The sequence below is a fragment of the Thermobia domestica genome, chromosome 16 (genome assembly GCF_964235325.1).
Source record: "Thermobia domestica chromosome 16, izTheDome1.hap1.1, whole genome shotgun sequence".
NCBI lineage: Eukaryota > Metazoa > Arthropoda > Insecta > Zygentoma > Lepismatidae > Thermobia > Thermobia domestica.
In genome coordinates this window covers 188,869,129-188,892,366 of record NC_137469.1, presented here as the reverse complement: position 1 = coordinate 188,892,366, position 23,238 = coordinate 188,869,129, and the positions used below count along the sequence as shown (strand labels likewise).

The window sequence follows — 23,238 nt, the reverse complement described above, 5'->3', positions numbered from 1 at the left end:
TCTTACCTGGCTCTCTTCTAATTTCTTTAAATCGAATCTCTCCGTTTTCGGACAATGAATATTACCTTTATTGAACGATAACCTCTCTCGTATTGCCGCTGCTACCAGGTAGTGATCAGTGTCACAATCAGCCCCTCTAAACGACCGGACATGAATTATGCTAGATTGCCTTCTTCTATCTACTAAAACATGATCAATTTGATTATGTGTTTTCCCGTCTGGTGATGTCCAAGTGTATTTATGAATGTCGCGATGTGGGAATTTTGTACTCTTCACAATTAGGTTTTTGGATGTTGCAAAGTTCACGAGTCTAACACCGTTGTTATTACTTTCCTTATGTAGACTTTCGTTCCCTACAATCGGTTTGAAAATATCCTCTCGTCCTACCTTCGCATTGAAGTCCCCTAATAGAATTTTCATATGGTATCGCGGGAGTTGGTCAAATATCGGTTCCACTTCTTCGTAAAAACTGTCTTTTATATCGTCAACCTTATCTTCACTTTGGGCATGAACATTCAAAACAATAATATCACACCACCGTCCCTTAAGAGTAATAAAAAAAGTTTGTTAGTAATAAATTCAACCTGTTTAATTGCTGGTAACATACGTTTATGAACGAGAAACCCTGTTCCTAACTGGTGATCTCTTTAGGACTAGCTCAGGAGAGTAATGCTCCCGGAAGTAGCAACGAGAAAAACAATTCTGATTGGTTGGCGTTATCCACTTCTTCCCACGTTGGAGTAAAAATAGCAGAAATCAAACGCTTGTTGCTGTCGGTTTTCGTGGCCGAGTGGGCTAGCGTTATATGCTAGTAACAAAAATTTCTTTTGGCGTGAGTTCAAATCCGGCCCGAGGAACGTTATTTTAACATTTTTTTTTTACATTTTTATAACACTTATTAAATTAAAATAATATGGAAATAATACTCAAAAAAGTTATTTATTTTTTTTTTGTGCAGATAAGTAGTAGTAGTAGTAGGGATAGGTTAGAAGCCCCGCAGGCCCCTTGTACTCCATGATATAGGGCTGGTTTTGTTCCCCTTGTACTCCATGATATAAATTTCGCGACCAACTTAAAACAACTGCCTAGGATAGCGCGTAAAACAGCTGGCTAAAGTGGAGCGCGGAAAAACGTACTACCAGGAATATACTCTCCCGAGCGGGTCGTATTTCTTTCACTTGGCAGAGAGACCTTGAATTGGAATTGGATTTGAAATTGGAGCTTAAAATAAAATGGAAGTATAAAGCACAGTAGCAAATTCGTATTAAATTTGGAGCCATAATGGATGGTGAAGCGTGTGTTAAGTTGGAATTTGTGTGCAAAGAAGAAATTGATTATGGTTTTCCTCAGGAAGATCCACTCGAAGGGAAAGGATGGACATACGAAATGATAACTGACAACAAGGAATTGATATTATCTACAACCGAAGGAGAGCAAACAATAGAGAAGGATGTAGCTATGTATTCTTCGGATGTCAAATTAAACATTGATACGGTGAAATCTGAATTTGCAGTAAAAGACCCTGCCTTTGAAAGTAATGCAGAAACACTAAGAAAAATAGAAGTAGAAGAGACTTGCGCTTCTTACTGTGATGACTACAAGCAATTAACGACAAGTAGTTCAAATTCAGTTGGACCAGAAAGGTAATGTTAAATTTTATATACACTGACTGGTTCAGATTGATAATAGAGTAACATGGGTACGAAATTTAATAGTTGTAAGGAATACTTTTCGAGAAATAGTTACGGGAATTAGGCCTATGTCGAATGTAAATTAATAATCAACAGTTTGGAAGTGGTGCAGTACACATAGACTAGTTGTACCCACAAACACAAGTGAGTGCTCCTATCTTAATGAAGGAATGATTACCTAGTGATGGGTAAATTCCCGGGAAGATATTTTTCGGGAATATTCCCTGGAAGGTTCCCAACATAGAAATTTATCCGGGAATTTATGTACAATCAGATAGAAAATTGCATTCTATTACTACATTATGATTTCAAAGTTGAATTAATTTTTATATTACAGCATATTATTACTGTTGTCCACAGAGGATTCTTTAAAATGTATATTCTGAACGGTACTATGTTACTTTATTAACATTTTATTATATTTAGAGAGTACGCATAAATGTATATTTATTTACAATATGTTCTATCAATTAATTATGTGTGAAAAAAATAATACTTTTAAACCACTAAACAGTTTAAATTTATATGTAGGTGGGTTTGCTCAACTTGACTTTATTACTGATATTATAAACGCATTAAATTTATAAATGTTATAAACCAAATAGATTGGGTAAATGCTAGAAGATACATGTCTCATCAATTTATCAACATTTGCGCATACAGATTTATGTTCGCAAAATTTTCAAGATACTTATGCCTGCTTATCTTTATATTTTAGCACGTAACATTGCCATACACGACCTCTCATTCTACCTATTTCTCGAAATTCAATACGTTAATTCACATGTAAAAGAAGTCCGAGTACCTCTTCAGAAATTCGAGTCAGAGAGAGGAGACAAACCGACGTCTATTACTAACGGTGGTTCAGGGTTTATTAATAGTACTTCATCTCTATTTCTACATAATTCTAAATGACTTTACAAAATAATTCCTTTTCATCATTTGTAAATTAGTACCGGTACTTTGCTAATTTTGGCTGTTCTTTAGCATTGGGGTCAGCTTTTGCACCTACATTTTTGCGATATTTTATTCCGATGCGGTTGTGTTATGGTTTCATACGTTAAATTACGTTACCAACATTAAATTCAGACAGTATTCCAGAGCGAGCGTTAGAGAATGAAGGCTGGTTAGAGCCCCGCATGGCACGTTGTTTTCTATCTTCGTTACCATCAATTCACTTTCTTTTCTCACATAAATAACTTCTACTTACCTTTCCGTTTTGTATAAATCCCCTACTGTTCTAAAAAAAATTGTGTTCGATACTTTCTTGACTAATTGAACATCACTATCAACTCATTTCATCCTACTTTTTGCTAGTTTTGGCCTCCCATAATTTGGAAGATAAAGTGGAGAAATGGAAATAAATTCCTTTCCGGGAATTTATAGGCCAGGGAAAAAACCCGGGAATATTCCCATTTTTAAATTCCTTCCCACTGCCCATCACTATGATTACCTAATTATTGAATACACATTTCAAACCAATTCTTGTAGATATTTTGATATGGGTACTTTGCGATAGTGTTCCATATATAGAGGGCTGTTTAAGAGAAAACTTCCGTGGCTGAATGGAATCTGAAAATTTCCGAAATACAAACGTGATATTTTTTATACCGGGCCAAACGCATAGATGTTTGTAACTTTACCCCAAGTTATCCCGAGTATGCTCCTTTTCCGAAGGTCTTCCAAAGACATTAATAAAACATAAGGTATAAGTCAAAAAATAGGTGGATATTTATTGAAAAACCTATACATAAATTCACTACATATTTTACTTCATTTTCTGAAAGTCGGCTGTTTTTGTTTTCAACAATCATTTTTGGGGGACGGAGTTGCACTCATCAATGTAGTTTCTCATCATAGCGCTCCAGTGTACGTACAATATAAGAATTATTATTAAAAGACACGAATCAAATTGTGCTAGGTCGCCACTTGAAAGAAGTATGGCTATGTGAGTCAGAGCAGGACCGCAGCATGTTGGCCGGAAAGGAAGCGAAGTGTTGCGTCGGTAGGGGATAGGCGCGTCACTAGAGGTCAATATACATGTGAACAAGCATAGGACAAAACACGTATATGGCATAAAGTGTAATTATTGTTCATGCTTATTTGTGTATTTTTACGCTAGTAAAGATGTTATATGAAACATTCCAATATGATGTCATTGCTTACAAATTTTTGTACCAATATAATACGTTACTAACGTAAATTTTGCAATTATGTTGATCCCTTAAGTCTCGGACATTTCTCTAGTGCCGCGACATTTATACTTTATTTCATTTAGAATGGTTACTAGCTACTTTGTGTGTGAATCCGCGCATAACAGGTTCGATCTTGATTATTTTATTTTTATGAAGGTAGGCATCTTACAAGTAAGAACACAACATATTTACGATATCTATGTACTAGTCTATTAAAATGATTTTTCGAATTGGGTCAAGATTTTACTTTGACTGAGGCAATGACTTCAATCAGTTCTTATGGGTTCAGTCACTTCCTGGAACTGTTTCTGCCTCAGTCAGTTGTTGGTACTGTTTGTGCCTTTGGTGCTTTCACGTGGTATATAGTCCACTTTTCACACGCAAATTCATTAACCGTTTAAGGACCGGTCATGGATCCACCGGTGCGAATTCTTCAAAATTTTCAATTTGTTTTTTTTTTTTCACCCCTAATTAAATTTCTGTTTTCATTTATCGCGTACCGTTTTGTGACGTGATGGTCCCTTTCGGGAATATTGGTGCCTCGCCTCTGTATCTTTGTTTTTTACTTTCACAATACTTTCTATGATTAATTATATACATTAATTAATTTCATACGGACTACATTCCTATGACTCCGTTACACAAACACAAGCATATATATATATATATATATATATATATATATATATATATATATATATATACGAAATACGATTTGCATATCTTCCCTACACATTACATATATTAATACTTAGAAGTAAAATAAGACTGTTTTTACACAGAGCAAATTCAAATATGTCTAACATTTCTTCTCTTGTTATATTTGTGGTACATATGAGGGTAAATATATGTTGAAGGGCTCGATGCTTTTACGTATGAGTACACTTGAATACCTACGAGCTTTTATTTTAGGATATATATTTACTATTCTTGCTATTCACTTACTCGTAGTATATGTACATGAATTTATTAGTATTTTTGTAAGGTGTGTTTAACTAGTACTTTTTAAAAGATTGAAAAACGTATGTTTGCAAAAAAAAAAAAAAAAAAAGTCTCCAATTCGATACTAGTCGTGAATTTTGCTGAGCATAAGCTAACAGTCTTTTTTCAGATCTTTGAAAAGATGCTTACAACTCATTGTACTTTGGAAAACACTTCTGATGTAACCTCTTTTCGCACAGAAAACACATTTTTCTTGTATTAGATTTGCACACTATTCAGCGTTCTTATGATGCATCTACAATGTAATGCGTGTCAGGTTTTCGAGCTTCGATAGGCAATTGCTATCTTGGATTTGGCCTAATTGATGTCATGTTTCCAATGCGAAGAAGACGCATGGTAACTTCCCTCAAAAACTGTAGATGTGTGAGATCATTGTTCGTGTTGAATTCGCAAGGCAATTTCCAAGAAGGAACAACTGCTAAAATAAGCGCAATATTAAAAGAATTCCACAACGATTTCTTGGATCTGAGTTTGGGTGTGTATGATGCAAGAAGACGATCCATAACATCAACTCCTCCCATTCCTTCATTGTACTTTTGAATAACGATTGGTCGACTAATTGGAATCTTTATCTTATGTACATGAGAGTATCTCCTCACTGATCCTACTGGCAAATGTGTAAAACAGTTTGAACCAACAGTTACAACCGCACTGTAATTCCACCTTAAAAAGCACACATTACCATCACTTTTGACGTCAAACTTTCCTCTCTCGTTCTTTGGAAGTTTTTCTTTGGGGTCAGAGGACGCTGTTGAACACGATTATCTCGTACTCTCCTAGTTGCTCGATTGCCTTTTCCTCCTAATTTTAAAAGAACATCATAAGACATGAAGAAATTAAAGATAAAGACTTCGTGCTGGTCATTATTTTCTATGATTGATGTGAGACTACAAATAACTCGTTCCCAGTCTTGGGAAGTAACGTAGCGCAAGTAACGCGTTACTTGTAACGCGTTACTTTTTAGTAACGTTTCCTAGTAACGCGTTACATTTTTTCCAAAGTAACTGTAACGGTAACGCGTTACAAATTTTTAAGTAACGTACCTAGTATGCGTTACTTTTTTCGCGTTACATTTCGGATGAGTAACTACAATATATGTATATTTTTTCGGAAACAAAATGTTTCTTTCCTGTAAGTGAATTTCTCAGAATGAAACAATCGACCATGAACTACGTATGTCAGTGACCAACAGTCACAGACACACAGATAAACAGGTAAGTTCGTAGTGTCACTTGCTGTTCAAGATGAGGACAGCGTTAGGGAAATCACTTGTACTGATTGCAAGCACCTGGATGATTTTGTCGTAGATTTTGACAGCTGCAAATCAATACATTCAGTGAGTGAACTAGGAGTGCAATGATACCATTAGTCTATCATTACTTTGATTGGTGTTTTTTTATAAAGATGGAGAACGAAAATATTTTACCGTTCGAACATTTGAAAGAATACTTTTTTCTTAGGAGCTGAGGATGATGGTGGACAGAATTTAAAAGTAAAGTGTCTGAAGCGCCCCGGCGGAAAATATTTATCAACAACTAGGGTGCCATAATTAACGATTTACAGTAAGGGGTTAATATGAATATACTGTGTTCTGATGAGCAGGCCTACTTTATTACTAGAAAATAGTTTGCCGATGGTATCTAATATTGGAGTTCATTCAGATCAGTTTGCTTATCCTAGAGTCCCTTTGATTATAGAGTTTGAAACTAGCTTTGAAAAGCATGTATCGATTTTAGTTACTGGCAAGTTTTGATTCACTCCCAGTTCATGTGTTCTCATTTTATTAGTTGTAGTGTAATGTTTCTCTATATTCTGTATTTTTAAGTTTACATAACAACTTTATTATTATATAATTAGTTTAGCAGAATAATAATAAGCAACCATTTTTTCTAACGCATAGGGATGAGCACGAGTCAAGCTAAAACTCGACTCGACTCGAATTCAAGTCGAGTTTCAAGTCAAGTCAAAGGTAATATCCTCGAGTCAAGTTCCGAGTCGATTCAGATTTTCGCGTCGAGTTTCGACTCCAGTCGAGTTTGATAAATGGCTCGTTCGTTTTAAGTCGTCTTGAAATCATGGCCTGATTACACTGGGAAACGAAAGTCATGAGAAATGTAAGCTAAACAGTAATATGGAATAATTTTAGTGTTGCTCACGAGAGGGGACACTGCTCGCATCTCGTCTCATCTTGATAGCGAGAACTCAAGAGATTTTTTATAAGCTCAGCTCGGCTCAGCTCAACTGAGAAGATGGCTCGAGCCGGCTCACTTGGGGTGAACCATCGGCTCGAACTGGCTTGGTAGGGATGATCCGTCTGCTCGGTTCGGCTCAACTGAGCCGAGGGCTCTAGCCGAGTCGGTTGGGTGAGCTGTTGGCTCGGCTCACTTCTCGGTTCGGGTCGATAGTAAATGAGCTGTGAGCCGAGCTGCTCGAGTCGTTAACAATTCTAAATCCGGGCCGAGCAGTTTTGAAGATATTTGGCCAGTGCCCTATAACTTTTAATAGTGTTTGGCTCGAGCCCGAATACTCAACCTAGACTCTCAACCCAAATTCAAAAGCTTGTGAACAATGTCCTTGACTCCTAAACTACACGACTACCGAGGTAGGCAATCAACTAGTCTTTTAGTATTCAAATACAAACCGCCTATCTTTCATTTTTATATACAGTATTGTTATAATAAATAATAATAATAATAATAATAATAATAATAATAATAATAATAATAAAAGTTGTGGTAGTGTCATTGATAATAATTATACTGTCTATGTAATATACTTGAAGAATGTACTCGAAACTACACACCGGATTTGGCTCGACTCGACTCGATACTCGACCCCAATTCGAGTCGAGTTGGAGGAAATTTTTCCAGTCGAGTTCTCGGGTCGAGCTCAAAGATGTCTGTTTCTATTCGAATCGAGTTTCAAAGAAAACTCGCTCGAACTCGCTCGTGTCCATCTCTACGAGTAACGCAGTCTGGCATTTTATCAATGTTACATTATAAGAAAATGTTCATGTATCAAGTAAAAATTTTTCCTTTTATTTGCATAAAGCGATTCAGAACGTGCAATAATAATAATAATAATAATAATAATAATAATAATAATAATAATAATAGTAATAATAATAGTAGTAGTAGTAGTAATAGTAGTACGGAAAATTGAAGTCATAATTTTTTCGCATTTTTAAAGTTTCGGACCTAAAAGTAACGCGTTAGTAACGCGTTATTTTCGAAGTAAAGTAACAGTTACTTTTTGGGGGCAAGTAACGCGTTACTAACGCGTTATATTTTAAGAGAAAGTAAAGTACCTTGTAACGCGTTACATTTTTACAAGTAACTTACCCAACACTGCTCGTTCCTGATGGGATATTCTCACTAAGGTTATCAGTACTATTGTCTTTTCCACCATAGAGGTCCATTGTATATGGATAACCGTCAGAAGAACATAAAAAACATATTTTGTAACCCAAACGGATTGGTTTCCCTCTAATAAATATTTTGCAGGTGTGATGCCCATAATACGGAACCATGCTTTCATCAATGCTCAGAGATTGGTGAAAGATACCAACCTGCTGCAGATTCTTCTGTTGTTCATCGTATATAGGTCTTATTTTCATAAATTTGTCACCTCTTGGTAAGTTAGAATTGTCAACAATATGGAAATATTTCTTTGTTTGTTCGAAACGGGCTCTTGGCATTACGGATGACACAATCGGTTTACACGGGTCGTCTACTGTACTCCAGTAGGACTTCTCAGAAGGAGAATATGATAACCACTGAGAAGTAATAAACCAAAAAATTGTAGTAACTGTTCATATGATATTTTTATGTGTGGTGCGCGTACAAATTAGACATTTGAACAAAGTGCTCAATGTATGATGGAGGCAAAATCTTGAAGAAAATATCTATCGGAGAACTACCGTCAAGATGAGGATGAGAAACCACAAGTTTTTCTGGTGAACAGGAAATGGGATTGAGGCTAGTTTTCGCAAGATTTTTCCACTTAGGCACACACTGCTTCCTTTTCGTTTTAGATGATGAAGTTGGTGGTGTATTTTCGAGCTCATTTGGGTCATAGATGTCATTATTCACTTCTACTATCAACTCACCACATACGTTTTTAGGCATAACAGGAACTAATTCGTCTTCATTTATGTGCTCCTCGTCTGATATGTCATCTGTTTCATCTGGAGGGAGAATGCAAGCATCCGTTTCCTCATTATCAGAAACACACAAAATGTCCAACGTGTCTACTGTTTCATCTAGCGTAAGAAATTTCCTTGCCATTTCGCGATCTTAGGCAACAAATATTCAAACTAAGTCGCTACGTATATATGTTCCCAAAAAGGAACATCAAACTATTTCAGTTGCGTAATAAGAAGATACAAAGGAACACACACATTGAACCCTCAACTGTCCACAAACAGTCTTGTCAACTTCTATATTACCTCGTAAGGACGCAGTATTGCAACCTCTTGTAAAAAGCACGAAAACTTCAATTGTAAAAAAATAGAAAGAAATTATTTAATATACATTGTTGTGAAATTAAGGGAAATAAAACAATTAACCATTCATTTATACCACTTAATGTCGGGCAGAAATATAGAAGATATACAACGCTAGAGCACTGAAAATTTCCTGTTTCTAAAAGGGAAGAATGGTACCTAAACGGTTAACGAAAAAGTTACATATTTACGGTACGAATCAGCTAAGCGTTCGAAGGGAGTTAAATGCCACGCAGGTTTATTTTCATTGCACGTTTACCACCATGATAATACCACACGGCGTTACGTCACGATCGGGTGGAGCGACTGGAATGTAATTCCTAAACTGCTCCGGGAACCGTGTCAGAGAAATCGGTTGCATTGTGCGAGTCAAAGTAAAAGCTTGCCCGAATTTGTTATATATTGTTTACAATTCTGTGAATTTTACAGTAAATCTTTAAAAAAATGAATGCTTGCGAGTTGATTCCTCTGATATAGAAATTCACAGAGTAGAGTTTGAAAATTTTAAAGTAGCTGTATCGAAAACATCATAGTTTGGAAGAAATCGTAGCCTTTATATAAATGCTTGATTGTAAACTTTAACTGGAGAGAAGGAAACATCAAAGAAGTAAGCTTAGTTCAAAATTTACACACACTCGCACTTATATATATATATATAGAACAAATCAATCACGTGTCAAACATGAAACTCGGTTCGTAATCTGGTTTCAATCAATGAGTTGAAGTACACAAGTAACTTACAAATCAGGAGAAGAGTACTATCAAGGTGAGAGACCACCTAGGGTTTGGAATCTGGGGAGATATGAAAATAATCGAAAAGGGCAGCTGTCAGTATCGAATCCATTGTCTTGGAGTTCACTAAACTAAACGGTGGTAGATTCAGTAACACTAATCCCAAATTACGTCAAGAACAATCTCACTTTCACATTGATATTTATTTTGGTCATTTATAATAATAGTAAAATAATAATACTTATTATTGTTATTATTAATAGTGAGTTGTAATTTTACCGGATTAGACATGGATAACGCAAAAATATTACTCTTCTGTGTTTATTTTCGTCAGTTTTTTTTTAAAATTATTTTCATGCAACTGCTGGTGTTTCAACTGGAGATGATGAAATAGAAGTTAATGTCGTTCAAAATAGTAATTTTTAGCTAACCAAATGCAATAAAAATTCTTTATTTTAAAATAGTTTTGAACAAAGCACACAAGAAATATAATTGCAAAATGTATATTGATAATCATACTCGTTGAGTAATTGAGGAAACACAGCATAGTGTTTATTTACTGATATGAAGAACAAATCTCAGAAATACTCTCCCTCTTTAATATTGAGAATAGCGCCAATGATCCGTAATGTTTCGAAACCCGTTTCAAGGAGGAAAAGCTAGCAAATAGTTCCTGACATATCTAGGTCGATATTTACACTCCTATAGATTCTAGAAAAGATATTAACCCATTTCATTGTTCTAACAAAATTGACGTGATTTCAAATTGTACCCTATATTAAAAAAGAATATCCGCCAATTTTTGTTCAAAATTCAAGGCGTGTAACTAATAGAACTATTGGTATTTTTTTCATGCCTCACACCTATGCATTCTTACACTTTTTCAAATTCTAAAAAAAAAAAAAAATTATTTCATTCTTGAAATGTCAGTATGATTATTTAAAATGAAAGACTTCCATGATAGTTTCTCATATTGGCGTAAATGACAGGTCAAAATTTAGAATAAATGGAAAATAGAAGGAAGAAAAAATTTTCGTTGGTGGTACCTAATGATATTTTTACAGTAGATTGCATAAAATTATAGGAAATATTTTTTTTTCACTCAGGTAATAGGTATAACAAAATTTTGAATTATATCCTTTGCGTTGAGAAGCAGAAAAGCTATCATTACAAATTCGAAGTTTCGTAACATTTCAAATAGAATGATTGGTAACTTTTTCGTAACGTTTTCTGCACTTGTAGTTTTTAATCGGAACCATTCTACTGAAAAGTGCGAAATGTATGATTTTTTATCTTGTAATTTTTATGAGATATGTGTGGTAAATTTCGAGCTTAAACCTTTCCGGAAATGTGAAAAATGTAAGAATGTACCTAGCTACAAGTTACAAAGAGAGTAGTTCGTTCTATTTCAAACACATTCGGGATTAGAATATCTTGTTTGCTTTTTATTGGAACCTATCCTCGAAATATATATTTGATATCATGCTAACTCTACTGGCAAGCTATAAGAAATTTCTGGATCGTTGTATATAATCTTGTTGCACGGTTGGGCATCTAAAATGCTTCTTTTCGGCTTGTAACTGCGGATGCTTCAAATTGAGATCCTGTCATTTTTTCGGTGAGTGACATAAATTGATATTATTTTTGGGAATTTCGGAAACGTAAAAGATCCCTATACAAGCCACAAAAAATTTCTCGGCCGCTCTATTTCAAGTATATTTTGAGCTTCGACCAGCTACTGTAGTGCATTTTTTTCTTCTAAGTCCAGAAAATGGAACCTGAGGTACTGTCTTCCTTACTAGATTATAAGTTATGTGTTTTTTTTCTAGATTTTGGACGTGAAAATGACCCTAGATACAGAACAATCAATTTTTTTTTGCCTGTTTCGTTTCAAAAGTCTAGTGACATTATGCGGATTATTTTCTCCCTTGTAGCTTGTAACTATATGTAGTTTCGGTCTTATTTTACTTTTACTGTACGAGTGAAATACATATTTTTCTGATCTCTTAACAGTAAATGAATCACACTCTGCATTTTGTAGAAATGTTTCTTGTATGCTTTAGTAGAAAATATATTGTAAAATCAAGGATTTTTGTTCCATTTCTTAAAATGGTTTCGAATGTGAAATTCGAAAATTGTTACTTCTTGTTTCGAATCTGACATAATACCAGCTCTAAATTTTTGAACTGTATACAGAAGTCTGTTTGGTAAGTTATAGTACATAATGTGCATAAAACAAAAGACTGCTTTTGAGACTTTTAAGCTGTTACGTGCATAAGTTACAGAAGGCTTGTAGAACGGTTTGTCTGTCCGTTCGTCTGTCAACTGCTGTCAGAACAAGAATTGGAGAAGAACCGAGAAATGGATTTCGGAATCGGTTGAGCGTCCGAAGACTAGGTTTCATCTCCTGTGTTTACTCTATTCAAGCCTGAAGTGGTTAAAATTTTTCATTTTCAATTCGAACGTTTATTCCCAGAAGACGAAAATTTTAATATAACGAGAAGCGAATGTTTGTGCATGATTCATCGTCTTAGCAGAACATTCAAGGCTATTCAGATTATTTATTTGCAATCACTAGTTATAGCTCAGAGGCCATTTTATAGTTGATACGTAACAACAACAATAAAAAACAAGAGGAATTGGGAAGATTTCGGCCAGGGCCTATTTAGTTTGTACTATCGCGATATTTGCCTAGTATAGCACTGAGGGAGACAGGGAAACCCCAGTCAGGATGGTCCTCAACGGGAATCGAACCCACGAGCTCCCCATTTCGAAGCCAACGCTCTACTACTTGAGCTATTTCGCTCCGTTCTCCCGAAACCGGAAGTAGTTCAAATTTACTAATACGTCCAGTTCGTGACTAATTCCCGTACAATATAAACGGTCAATGCTTTCAAGATAATTTTTCTTATAATTATTTCAGTGTCTTAAGAATAGGTCCCTTTTCGTCTCTTAACCCTGTTTCCAAACGGTACTTTATTCAGTTTAGTCATCTTGATTTTAGCCTTTATTGCCACAGAATGTATCTGTAACACACAACGATAAGCAATTGTTTGTAAACAATTCCATATCTATATATAACATACGTATGATGACTGTCTATAACTCTGTCAAAACCGGTTAGTGTTAAAATTCACTATTACTTCAGCTTTCACAGTTTCTGCTAACTCCTGTTCAAACCGGAGCGATTAAAACCGAGTATGATGCATTTCGGTTTAAATATTTGTCATCATAGAACGGGAACGATAACAGATATTGACAAACAATTTTCTACACTCAACAGGCTGTTTAAAGAGGACATACTAGACGCGCAACACTCTAGCAAATTCGGAAGTGTTTGAAATTTAATAATATAATTCGTTTCTATACTGACTTCTATATACTAAAGACGGTAAGGGATATGGAGATATGCTTTGTTTCAGTCGGTTCAGCTTCCAAATGTAGGTTCCATTTTCTCCGTTAAGCCTCTATTCAAACCGCTAGTTTTTATAAACGACCATTTCCAGTTTCAACATTATTGCTTCTGAACAAAGACAGACAAGCATGTGTGTGTGGATTTTTCTTGGTTCTTCTTTTTTGTTCATTACAATATTTCATTCCTTTCTCATCATTCCTTTGTCCTTTAGCCTAGCCGACATATCCGTGAGACGTGAAACTAAAAAAATCATTTAATTTAATTTTGAATGAAAACGGGTCATCGGGTGAACATTCACCTCTGATACACTGGGGCCGTGCTACGATCCCAGCTCGCGCCAATCAGACCTTGTGGTAGACAAACACCGTGTAAGTAGGTTTCCTTGGGGTTCTCCTATTTTCTTTGTTTCAATATTTCATCCATTTCTCATAATCACTGTCTCGTTTAGCCTGGTCGACATAAGCGTGTGACATAACACTTAGATTTCATTTTCGTATCAAATGAAAACGGTTGCAGATACGGTAACTCGGGTCTCTTAAAACAATTTGGCGTTTGATTGCAACATATGATAACGAGAAACACTTTTGTGCAGAGGATTCAGCTTCGCAACACAATATATAATGACTATCCTCAACAATCTTAAAGTGAGACTGCACTGGCTCAGTAGTAGAGCGTTCGCTTCTGGTGCATGGGTCCTTGTTTCGACCGCAAGTCGTGCCAAGTGAACTTTGTGTTGGACAAACGTCGTGTGCGTGGATTATGTCGGGCTTATCCCCCCATCCCTCTACTATCATTCCACAATTTCTTTCATTTCGTATCATCAGTCTTTTTAGCCTAGCCGGCGGAAACGTAGAACATAAATCTTAAAGAATTTTAAAATAGGAAGTTGATCACATTTACAATTACATCCAATTTCAAAACTGATATTCTTGCAGCAAAAGTGCTGAAAGCTATTAACTTGCGATTTCTTGCAATCGATTTGGCATTTAAATAACAGTTCAATTCCTCTGTTGAGATTCTATTCAAACAAGAAGTGATTAGAAATAACGATGTGTGGTTCCAACATTTATCGCTACACAACAAACACGGTAATAAATAGGGAGAAATATTTTCTTCCAACGGTTCAACGTGACTATTACAGCACTATACGAGAAACAAGGTCTTAGATTTACCATTGTGGTTTGAACACTGATTTCCGTAGAGCCAAAACGCTAAGGAATAGGGATGAGTTCTTCGAGTCGAGTTTGCTTGTGAAGAAAACGTTACGTTTTCCCGTTGAAGCTCTATTCAAACCATAGGTGTTTAAATTTACCATTTCCAGTTTCAACTTTTATAGACATAAAGCGAAAATTGTAACAAATAGCGTGTAATTATTTTACTTAAAAAGATTTCAGCCATTTTCAGCGTCTCAGGACAAGTTAGCATAACTTTCGACAACACTGATCCAAAACAGAAATTGTTTCAAACTTACCATTATTACCAGTTTTAACACTTACATCTATAGAAGAAAAACGTTATAACATATCGATATGAGTGAGTAGTAGAAAATGGATCGATCTGGAACATACTAGAACAACTCAGGAGCCCCTGGGAAAATGACCACCGTACACCGTGAGCCCACGGTCTTTTACGACCTCCATTTTAGGGGTGAATTTATTCCCTTTTATGACCACTTTTTAGGGGGTGTATTCATTCTCTTTTACGAGCACATTTTAGGGGTGAACTCGTTCCCTTTTATGAGCATATTTTTCAACCCCTATTTTAACATAGCAGAAATTACGAACACACAACAGAACAGATAATACATAAGACTCGTTCTCTTTTGTGACCACATTTTAAGCGGTGAACTCGTTCCCTTTTCCCAACCCCTATTTTAACATAGCAGATCATCAGCTAATTTTAACATAGCAGAAATTACACTGAGACTATGAACATACAGCAGTACAGATAACACATAAGAGTACGTAACATAACAAGGGTGTACTAGTTCTCTTTTATGACCACTGAGACTATGAACATACAGCAGAACACATAATACATAAGAATACGTAACACACAAGGGTGTATTCATTCTCTTTTATGACCACTTTTTAGGGGGTGAACTCGTTTCCAACCCTTATTTTAACATAGTAGAAATATAGCGAAGATTAAACATAGTCCATTTTAAAGGGTGAACTCGTTCTCTTTTCCAACCCTTATTTTAACATAGCAGAGAATAGGGGTGTATTCGTTTTGGATTCCACCCTTAATTGAATATAGCAGAGAGTACGTTCCCTTTTAAGGGTGTATTCATTCTCTTTTATAACCACTTTTTAAGGGGTGAACTCGTTCCCTTTCAACCCTTATTTTAACATAGCAGAACTAGTAAAAGAGTATGACTTATTTTCCAACCCTTAATTGAAGATAGCAAACGGTGGTGTATTCCACCCTATTTGAACATAATGAACATAGCAGAGAATAGGGGTGTATTCGTTTTGGATTCCACCCTTAATTGAACATAGCAGAGAGTACGTTCCCTTTTAAGGGTGTGTTCGTTCTAATGTAACATAGCAGTTGGTCTATTTTTCAACCCCTATTTGAGCATATTTCATTTTTAAGGGGTAAACTCGTTCTAGCCCTCTATAGTAAATATAATCATTTAAGGAGTGAACTTGTTCTAACCTATATTTGAACATAACAAAGATTATTTAAAGATTGCAGAGGAATGCGAAACTTCCGTGTTTTGTTATCAGTTACATAATAACTTCCGCCATATGTGGATAATTCTCATTACGTCATTCATCCGGATTTTAAAAACATTGAACTAGTTTTCTCTTTAACAGACAATAACTTGTCATTCAACGATAGGAATCCCTGAACGTAATGTAATCAATCACAAAGGTATATAAAAAAAGAGGGGAATCCCCGAGCATGACTCATACCTATTGCGCAATATGACGTAATGCGGTCAGACAGGTATAAAAGACTGACCGACATGTTTTTTTTGTAATCACTTCCTGTTTAGTGTTTGAAGCGTAAAGTTCAGATATTTTTTTTTGTGTGTGTGTGTGCGTTTATATTATTAGTGTGGTTTTGTTTTCTTTTTTATGTAAGACATTTTATAATAATAATATTATATTATAAAAACTCACTTCAGAATTATTATAGTAACACTGAGTTATTTAAAAAAATGGCAACAAAAAAGGTTAAATCAAATACTATCAATTCACCAACTGATACTCTGTTTAATAATAATTTGAAAAAAATCATTTTAAAATATGATACTGTTTTAAATGAGGATAGTGGATGTTTTTTAAATAATAAAAGAAAAGACTGTTTAGATATATTAAAACAAGAACAAACTAACACATCGTTTGAAGTAAATTTTTCTTTGGCTACAACTTTTGTAAAACCAGTAGATTTAGAAACATGTAGATTTTTTGTAAATAGTGGTAACGAAATTATTTTACCGAGTACAGATGTGAATTCTATAATAGAAAAACTATTTAATAAAATTTTAGTTGAACAAGAAAATAGAGCAATTAAGAAATCAGGGTGGTCTTTATGTTCTGAACCAAACCATCACTTAGAAATTAAAATCAGTAAATATGATCCTCTGTCAACTTCTTCTTTTATAAAATTACCTCAATGCATTTTATCCAAAAAATGTGTTCTAAATATTCAAAATAACGATAATAGATGTTTTATGTATAGTATTCTAGCTGCGTTGCATCCCGCAAAAGATAATACACATCGTGTGAATAATTACATACAATATATTAATACTTTATTACCATTATTTGAAAAACCGAATATAAAATTTCCAGTCGAAATAGCACACATAAGCAAATTTGAACATATGTATAATTCTGTATTTACTAAGGAACAAATTTCTATTAATATATATGGCATTGATTATGATAATAAAACAATTTTTCCGTTACGTATAAGCGAAAATAAAGGTGTATTTAAACATATAGATTTATTATATTTAAACTCTCATTATTGTTTAATTACAAATTTAAATGGTTTAGTTAGACACCAGTTAGGTACTCACCAAACATTTAATTGTAGACGATGTTTAGTATCTTTTTATAACAAATCAAAATTAGATGAACATGACAAACTATGTAAAGAACACACTCCAACCAAAATTAACATGCCGAAACAAGAAGAAGTTTTAAAATTTCGAAATTTGAAATTGTTATTACAGAATGATGTGATAATAATTGCAGATTTGGAAAGTTTATTAAAACTTATAAATAAACAAAGTGGATCTCATACAATACAAATTTACCAACATATACCATGCAGTTTTGGTTATATTGTATGTTGGAGTAACAACTATATGAAACCAGATTTAGTTATTTATCGGGGAGAAAATGTATCGATGAAGTTTATGTCTGCTATGGAGAATGAATTAAGAAAAATCATAAACATATTAGATCAACAAAAACCATTAATACCATTAAATAGTTCTCAGTTACAGGAGTTTAACCTATCCACTGAATGCTCGGTTTGCGATAGTAAATATACGAGTAACAATAGAAAAGTTAAACATCATAACCATTTAACTGGTCAATTTATTGCCACGGTGTGCAACAATTGTAATTTACAAATTAAACGTCAAAGTAATTTTATCCCTGTCTTCTTCCATAATTTGTCTGGGTATGATGCACATTTATTTGTGAAATAATTAGGTTGCACCCCTGGCAATATTTCGGTAATTGCCGAAAGCACTGAGAAATACATCACATTCTCTAAACACTTTAATTTTAATGGTAGACCTATCGAGTTACGTTTTGTAGACTTATTTAAATTCCTGCCGTATAGTCTCGAAAATTTGGTGTCAAAATTAAAACCTGAGCAGTTTGTCTATACAAGGCAATATTTTTCTGATGATAAGTTTCCTTTAAATCTCCGTAATTGAATTTATTTTTATGAATACATAACAAATTTAGATACATTTAAAGAAACTGAATTTCCTGGAAGAGAGGCGTTTAGTAGCAAATTGAATGGAACACAAATTTCCGAGACTGATTATCAATATGCAAAACTGATTTGGCGTGTGTTTAAATGTGAAAATTTAAGGGACTACCACGATCTATGTTTAAAATGTGATGTACTTCTCACAGCAGATGTGTTGGAGAATTTTAGAAAGACATGTTTAAATGCTTTTTGTATTGATCCCATTAATTGTTTTACTGCACCTGGGTTGGCATGGCAAGCCATGTTATATAGAACAAAAATTGAACTTCAACTTTTATCAGATATCAATATGTATATGTTTGTAGAAAAATCGATTCGCGGAGGTATTACTCAAGCTGTGTTAAGATATGCCAAAGATAATAATCCTTACGTACATGATTTTGATGCGGAAAAAGAAAAATCTTATTTACTCTATATTGACATGAACAATCTGTACGGACTATCAATGATTGACTATTTACCATATGGTGGTTTTCGGTGGGAGGATAAAATTGACAATTGGCAAGACAAAAATACAATTATCAATTGGCCCACGGATAGTGAATGTTTTTTTTTCTAGAAGTGGACTTAGAGTATCCAAATTATTTACACGAATACCATTCTGATTTTCCGTGTTCTCCCACTAATGAAGTTCCACCGAATGGTAAATACTCAAAATTACTATTGACACTTAAATCGAAATCGAATTATATCTTGCATTATAGAGTATTACAATTTTATCTAAAACAAGGTTTAATATTGGTAAAAGTACATAAAATATTATGGTTTCGTCAATCTAAATGGCTTGCATCTTATATACAAGAAAATACTCAACTCCGTGCAAATGCTACAATTGAATTTGAAAAAGATTTCTATAAGTTATTAAATAATTCTGTATACGGAAAGACAATGAAGAATGTACGAAAACGAATTGATATAAAATTAATTAACAATGAAAAAAAGTGTAAAAAATTAGTAGCGCAAGATCAGTTTCAAAATTGGGTAAAATTGGCTGATAATTTGACAATGTTTCATATGGTAAAAAAATCTGTAACCCTTAATAAACCAATTTACGTAGGAGCGACAGTTTTAGAATTATCAAAATTAGCAATATATAACTTCCACTATAATATAATGAAACCTCAATATAGAGATAAAATTAGAATTTCGTATATGGATACTGACTCTTTCATTTACTATATTAAAACTAACAATATTTATAACGATATAAAAATATGAATGACTATTTTGATACCTCAAATTATCCTGAAAATAATCCTTTATATAGCACAAAAAATAAACACATTTTGGGTAAAATGAAAGACGAATTAGGTGGAGTTCCTATGATTGAATATGTTGGGTTAGGAGCAAAAAATTATGCAATAAAAACTGGTGAAAATAAAGAATTGAAAAAATGTAAAGGGATCAAGAAAAATGTAGTTAAAGAACAAATTACGTTTGACGATTATAAATCATGTCTATTTCAAAACGAAACGATTCGTAAAACAGAATTTGAAATTAAAAGCAAATACCATAATTTAACAACAAATCAGGTGACAAAATTAGCGTTAGATCCGTATGATGACAAGCGATGTATTCTTAATTGTAACATTCATACAATGCCATGGGGACATTATCAGTTACCATTGAAATATTGTATTAAGTGTAAAATGTAAAATAATTTTTTCAATCGAAAACAGCATAATGATAATCAATGTAAAATAAGTAAATAATATTTTAGGAGAAATATATAGAAATGATGTCACAATCAGTTCGAGAACAAATAGTTGCAGAATTACATAAAAGTGCAAGACGAAACTATCATCGAATACCCGTTATAACGAAAGGGATTTATGACTTATGGCAAGCTGATTTAGTTGAAATGAATAGTGGAAAATTGAAAGGTCTAGCAAAAATTAATCGAAATTACAAATATTTATTAACTGTGATAGATACATTCTCTAAATATGCTTGGGCTATTCCTGTGAAAAATAAAACTGGGAAAGAAATTACACAAGCATTTATAACAGTACTGAGAAAAGCAAACAAAAGCCCTAAATTTTTACAAACTGACAGGGGTCGAGAACTTTATAATTCAGAGTTTCAGAAGGCGATGAACCAAAATAACATTAAACATTATTCCACGTACAGTGATGTGAAAGCAAGTATTATTGAAAGATTTAATAGACCATTACGTAATTTAATGTGGAGAAAATTTACACTGCAGGGAAATTGTAAATGGATTGGCATTCTGCTGGAATTACTACATAAATATAATAATACTATTCATTCCACTATTAAAATGAAACCTATCGACGCTATTAAAAAAGAAAATGAAAAACATCTATTGACAAACATCTATTGCAAAAAGTTTTCTGTGATAAAAAGAAAAAGTAAATTTAAGATAGGTGAATATGTAAGAATTAGTAAACTTAAGCGTCCTGGTTTTGATAGAGGTTTTACACGCAATTGGAATACAGAAATTTTTCGAATTGCTAAAGTTCTCTTCACTAATCCTCCGACATATCACTTAGTAGACTCAAATAATAAACCTATTGAAGAAAGATTTTACGGACACGAATTACAATTAACGAAATTCCCAAAAACATATTTAATTGTTGCGAAAGAAAAATAATAAGGCCTATGTGAAATGGTTAAGTCTGCCAAAAAGCGAAAATTCTTGGATCGATTTAAAACATACTATATTGTAAAAAAAAGAGAAGTCAAGAATTTATAGGTGAAGCATGTCGTCACAAGTGTTTCTTGCAGATTTTATAATTTCAATAAGGTGAATTTTATATTTTCAATTCTAGCAACACTGTAAATTTTCGTTGCTTAGTTAAATTGTCATCATCATCATCACGAGGTCTATCAGTATCAAAAGTAAAAAGTATATTAAATCAAATTTGTTCTTCCACAAACGCTGTTTTTTATGTAAAGGAGAAAAGAAAGCAAAATATGTAAAAACGCTATTTAAAATAAATTCAATATATCTGTAATAGAGATGGAATATAAAATTCCTTTTACATGTATGGTAGCAGGTCCTACAGGCTGTGGAAAATCATATTTTGTTAAAACATTTCTTGACCATTATAGTAAGCTATTTGAAAATATTGTATAATGTTATGGTGAATGGCAACCGTTGTATGATACTCTTTCAAACTGTACGTTTAAAGAAGGTTTACCTCAAAATAATGAATTTCGAGCACACGAAGGTCCACATCTGGTCATTATTGATGATTTAATGCGTGAGTGTGACCATCGGATTGTAGATATTTTTACTAAGGGTAGCCATCATAGAAATATAAGTGTAATATTTATAACAGAGAATATTTTCCATCAACAAAAAGGAATGCGGGATATTTCGGTAAATTGTCATTATATTGTTTGTTTTAAAAATCCTAGAGACCAAGCTCAAATTATCTCGCACGACAGTTGTATCCAGGTAATACAAAATTTATTCAAGAAGCATATCAAGATGCAACTCGAATTGCACATGATTATTTACTCTTTGATTTAAAACAAAATACTCCTGATGAGCAGCGAGTTCGAACAAATATCTTTCCAACAGATTCCTTTATTTATGCTTATGTACCTGTAAAAAATAATTGTAATATGGTTTATATTCTAACAACTATTTGTGCTTTAATAGCCGTAAAAAATGATTAGTAAGGAAAATGCACATTTGTTAAAACTTTTAGCAAAGTCAAAACCGAAAGCACGTAAGGCAATTTTACAAAATGCAGATCCTGATTTAATTCGCTCTATTTGTGAATGTTCCTATAACGTATTACAGGGAAATGTTCCATTAAATAAAACAGAGATAAATAAGCTAAAAAAAATATAAAAAGGAACTGAGATATTTGGTGGAAAAAGGTCCGTCGTTAAAACAAAAGAAAAAACGAATAATTATACAAAAAGGTGGTTTTCTTACTGCATTGCTTGCACCTATTATTGGAGGTATACTATCTAGTTTAATTAAATAATTATGCAAAACGCACAAAAACTTATTTTAATCTCACCAGAAAAATTACGTCAGTATCAAACGATATCTAATCTTGATGATGAAATGAAAGAAATTTTAAATAATAAAAGTTTAAATGCAGAAGAAAAATGGACAAGATATAGAGAAGTCTTACGAAAATATTTAAATATTATTCAAAAACCGGCAGCAGTTACAACAACAGCAACTACTACTACTACTACTACTACTACTACTACGGAGGAAGAAGAAGAGGATAATGATGAGGAGGAGGATGATGATGAAATAATATCTACTCTCCCTGAAATTTGTAAACGTAAAGCGAGACCTTTATTACGTAAATAGAAACAAAATCCAAATATTCAATGGGACGATAATGGAAATGTGAATATTAATAATGAATTAATTCCAGGTGCAAATATAGTGGATTTGATATCCGATTTTGTTAGATGTCGTAAGAAAAATATTTCAGTTGCTGGCTGGAAACGTTTTGCTACATTATTAGCAAAAGCCAATATACCTTTAGAGTACCTTGGTAATCCTCAACGAATAGATTATATTAGAAAACTAACAGAAGACGAAGAGGACGAAGAGGATGGTCCTCCACCCCGTAAACGCAAATGGTGTACTTATAAGCAATAATAATAATATTCTATTGTACTCCATGATATTTTTAAGTATATAGAAAGAAAGAAAGAAAGAAAGATGAATGAGCCCTACCTTAATTATTATTGATACGTACAGGAATTAATGTAGCAGGAGATGTACTA

At 33.6% G+C, this 23,238-nt stretch overlaps 1 protein-coding gene across 1 annotated transcript in view; it reads left to right on the top strand.

Moving 5' to 3' along the window:
• Positions 1 to 1,071: 1,071 nt before the first annotated feature.
• Positions 1,072 to 23,238, top strand: part of LOC145673572 (uncharacterized) — a 38,375-nt gene continuing 16,208 nt past the window's right edge. Inside the window, exon 1 of the mRNA XM_081743413.1 lies at positions 1,072 to 1,643. Within this exon, the coding sequence (XP_081599539.1) occupies positions 1,282 to 1,643 (362 nt within the window). The 5' untranslated portion in view covers positions 1,072 to 1,281. The remainder of the gene's footprint in view (positions 1,644 to 23,238) is intronic.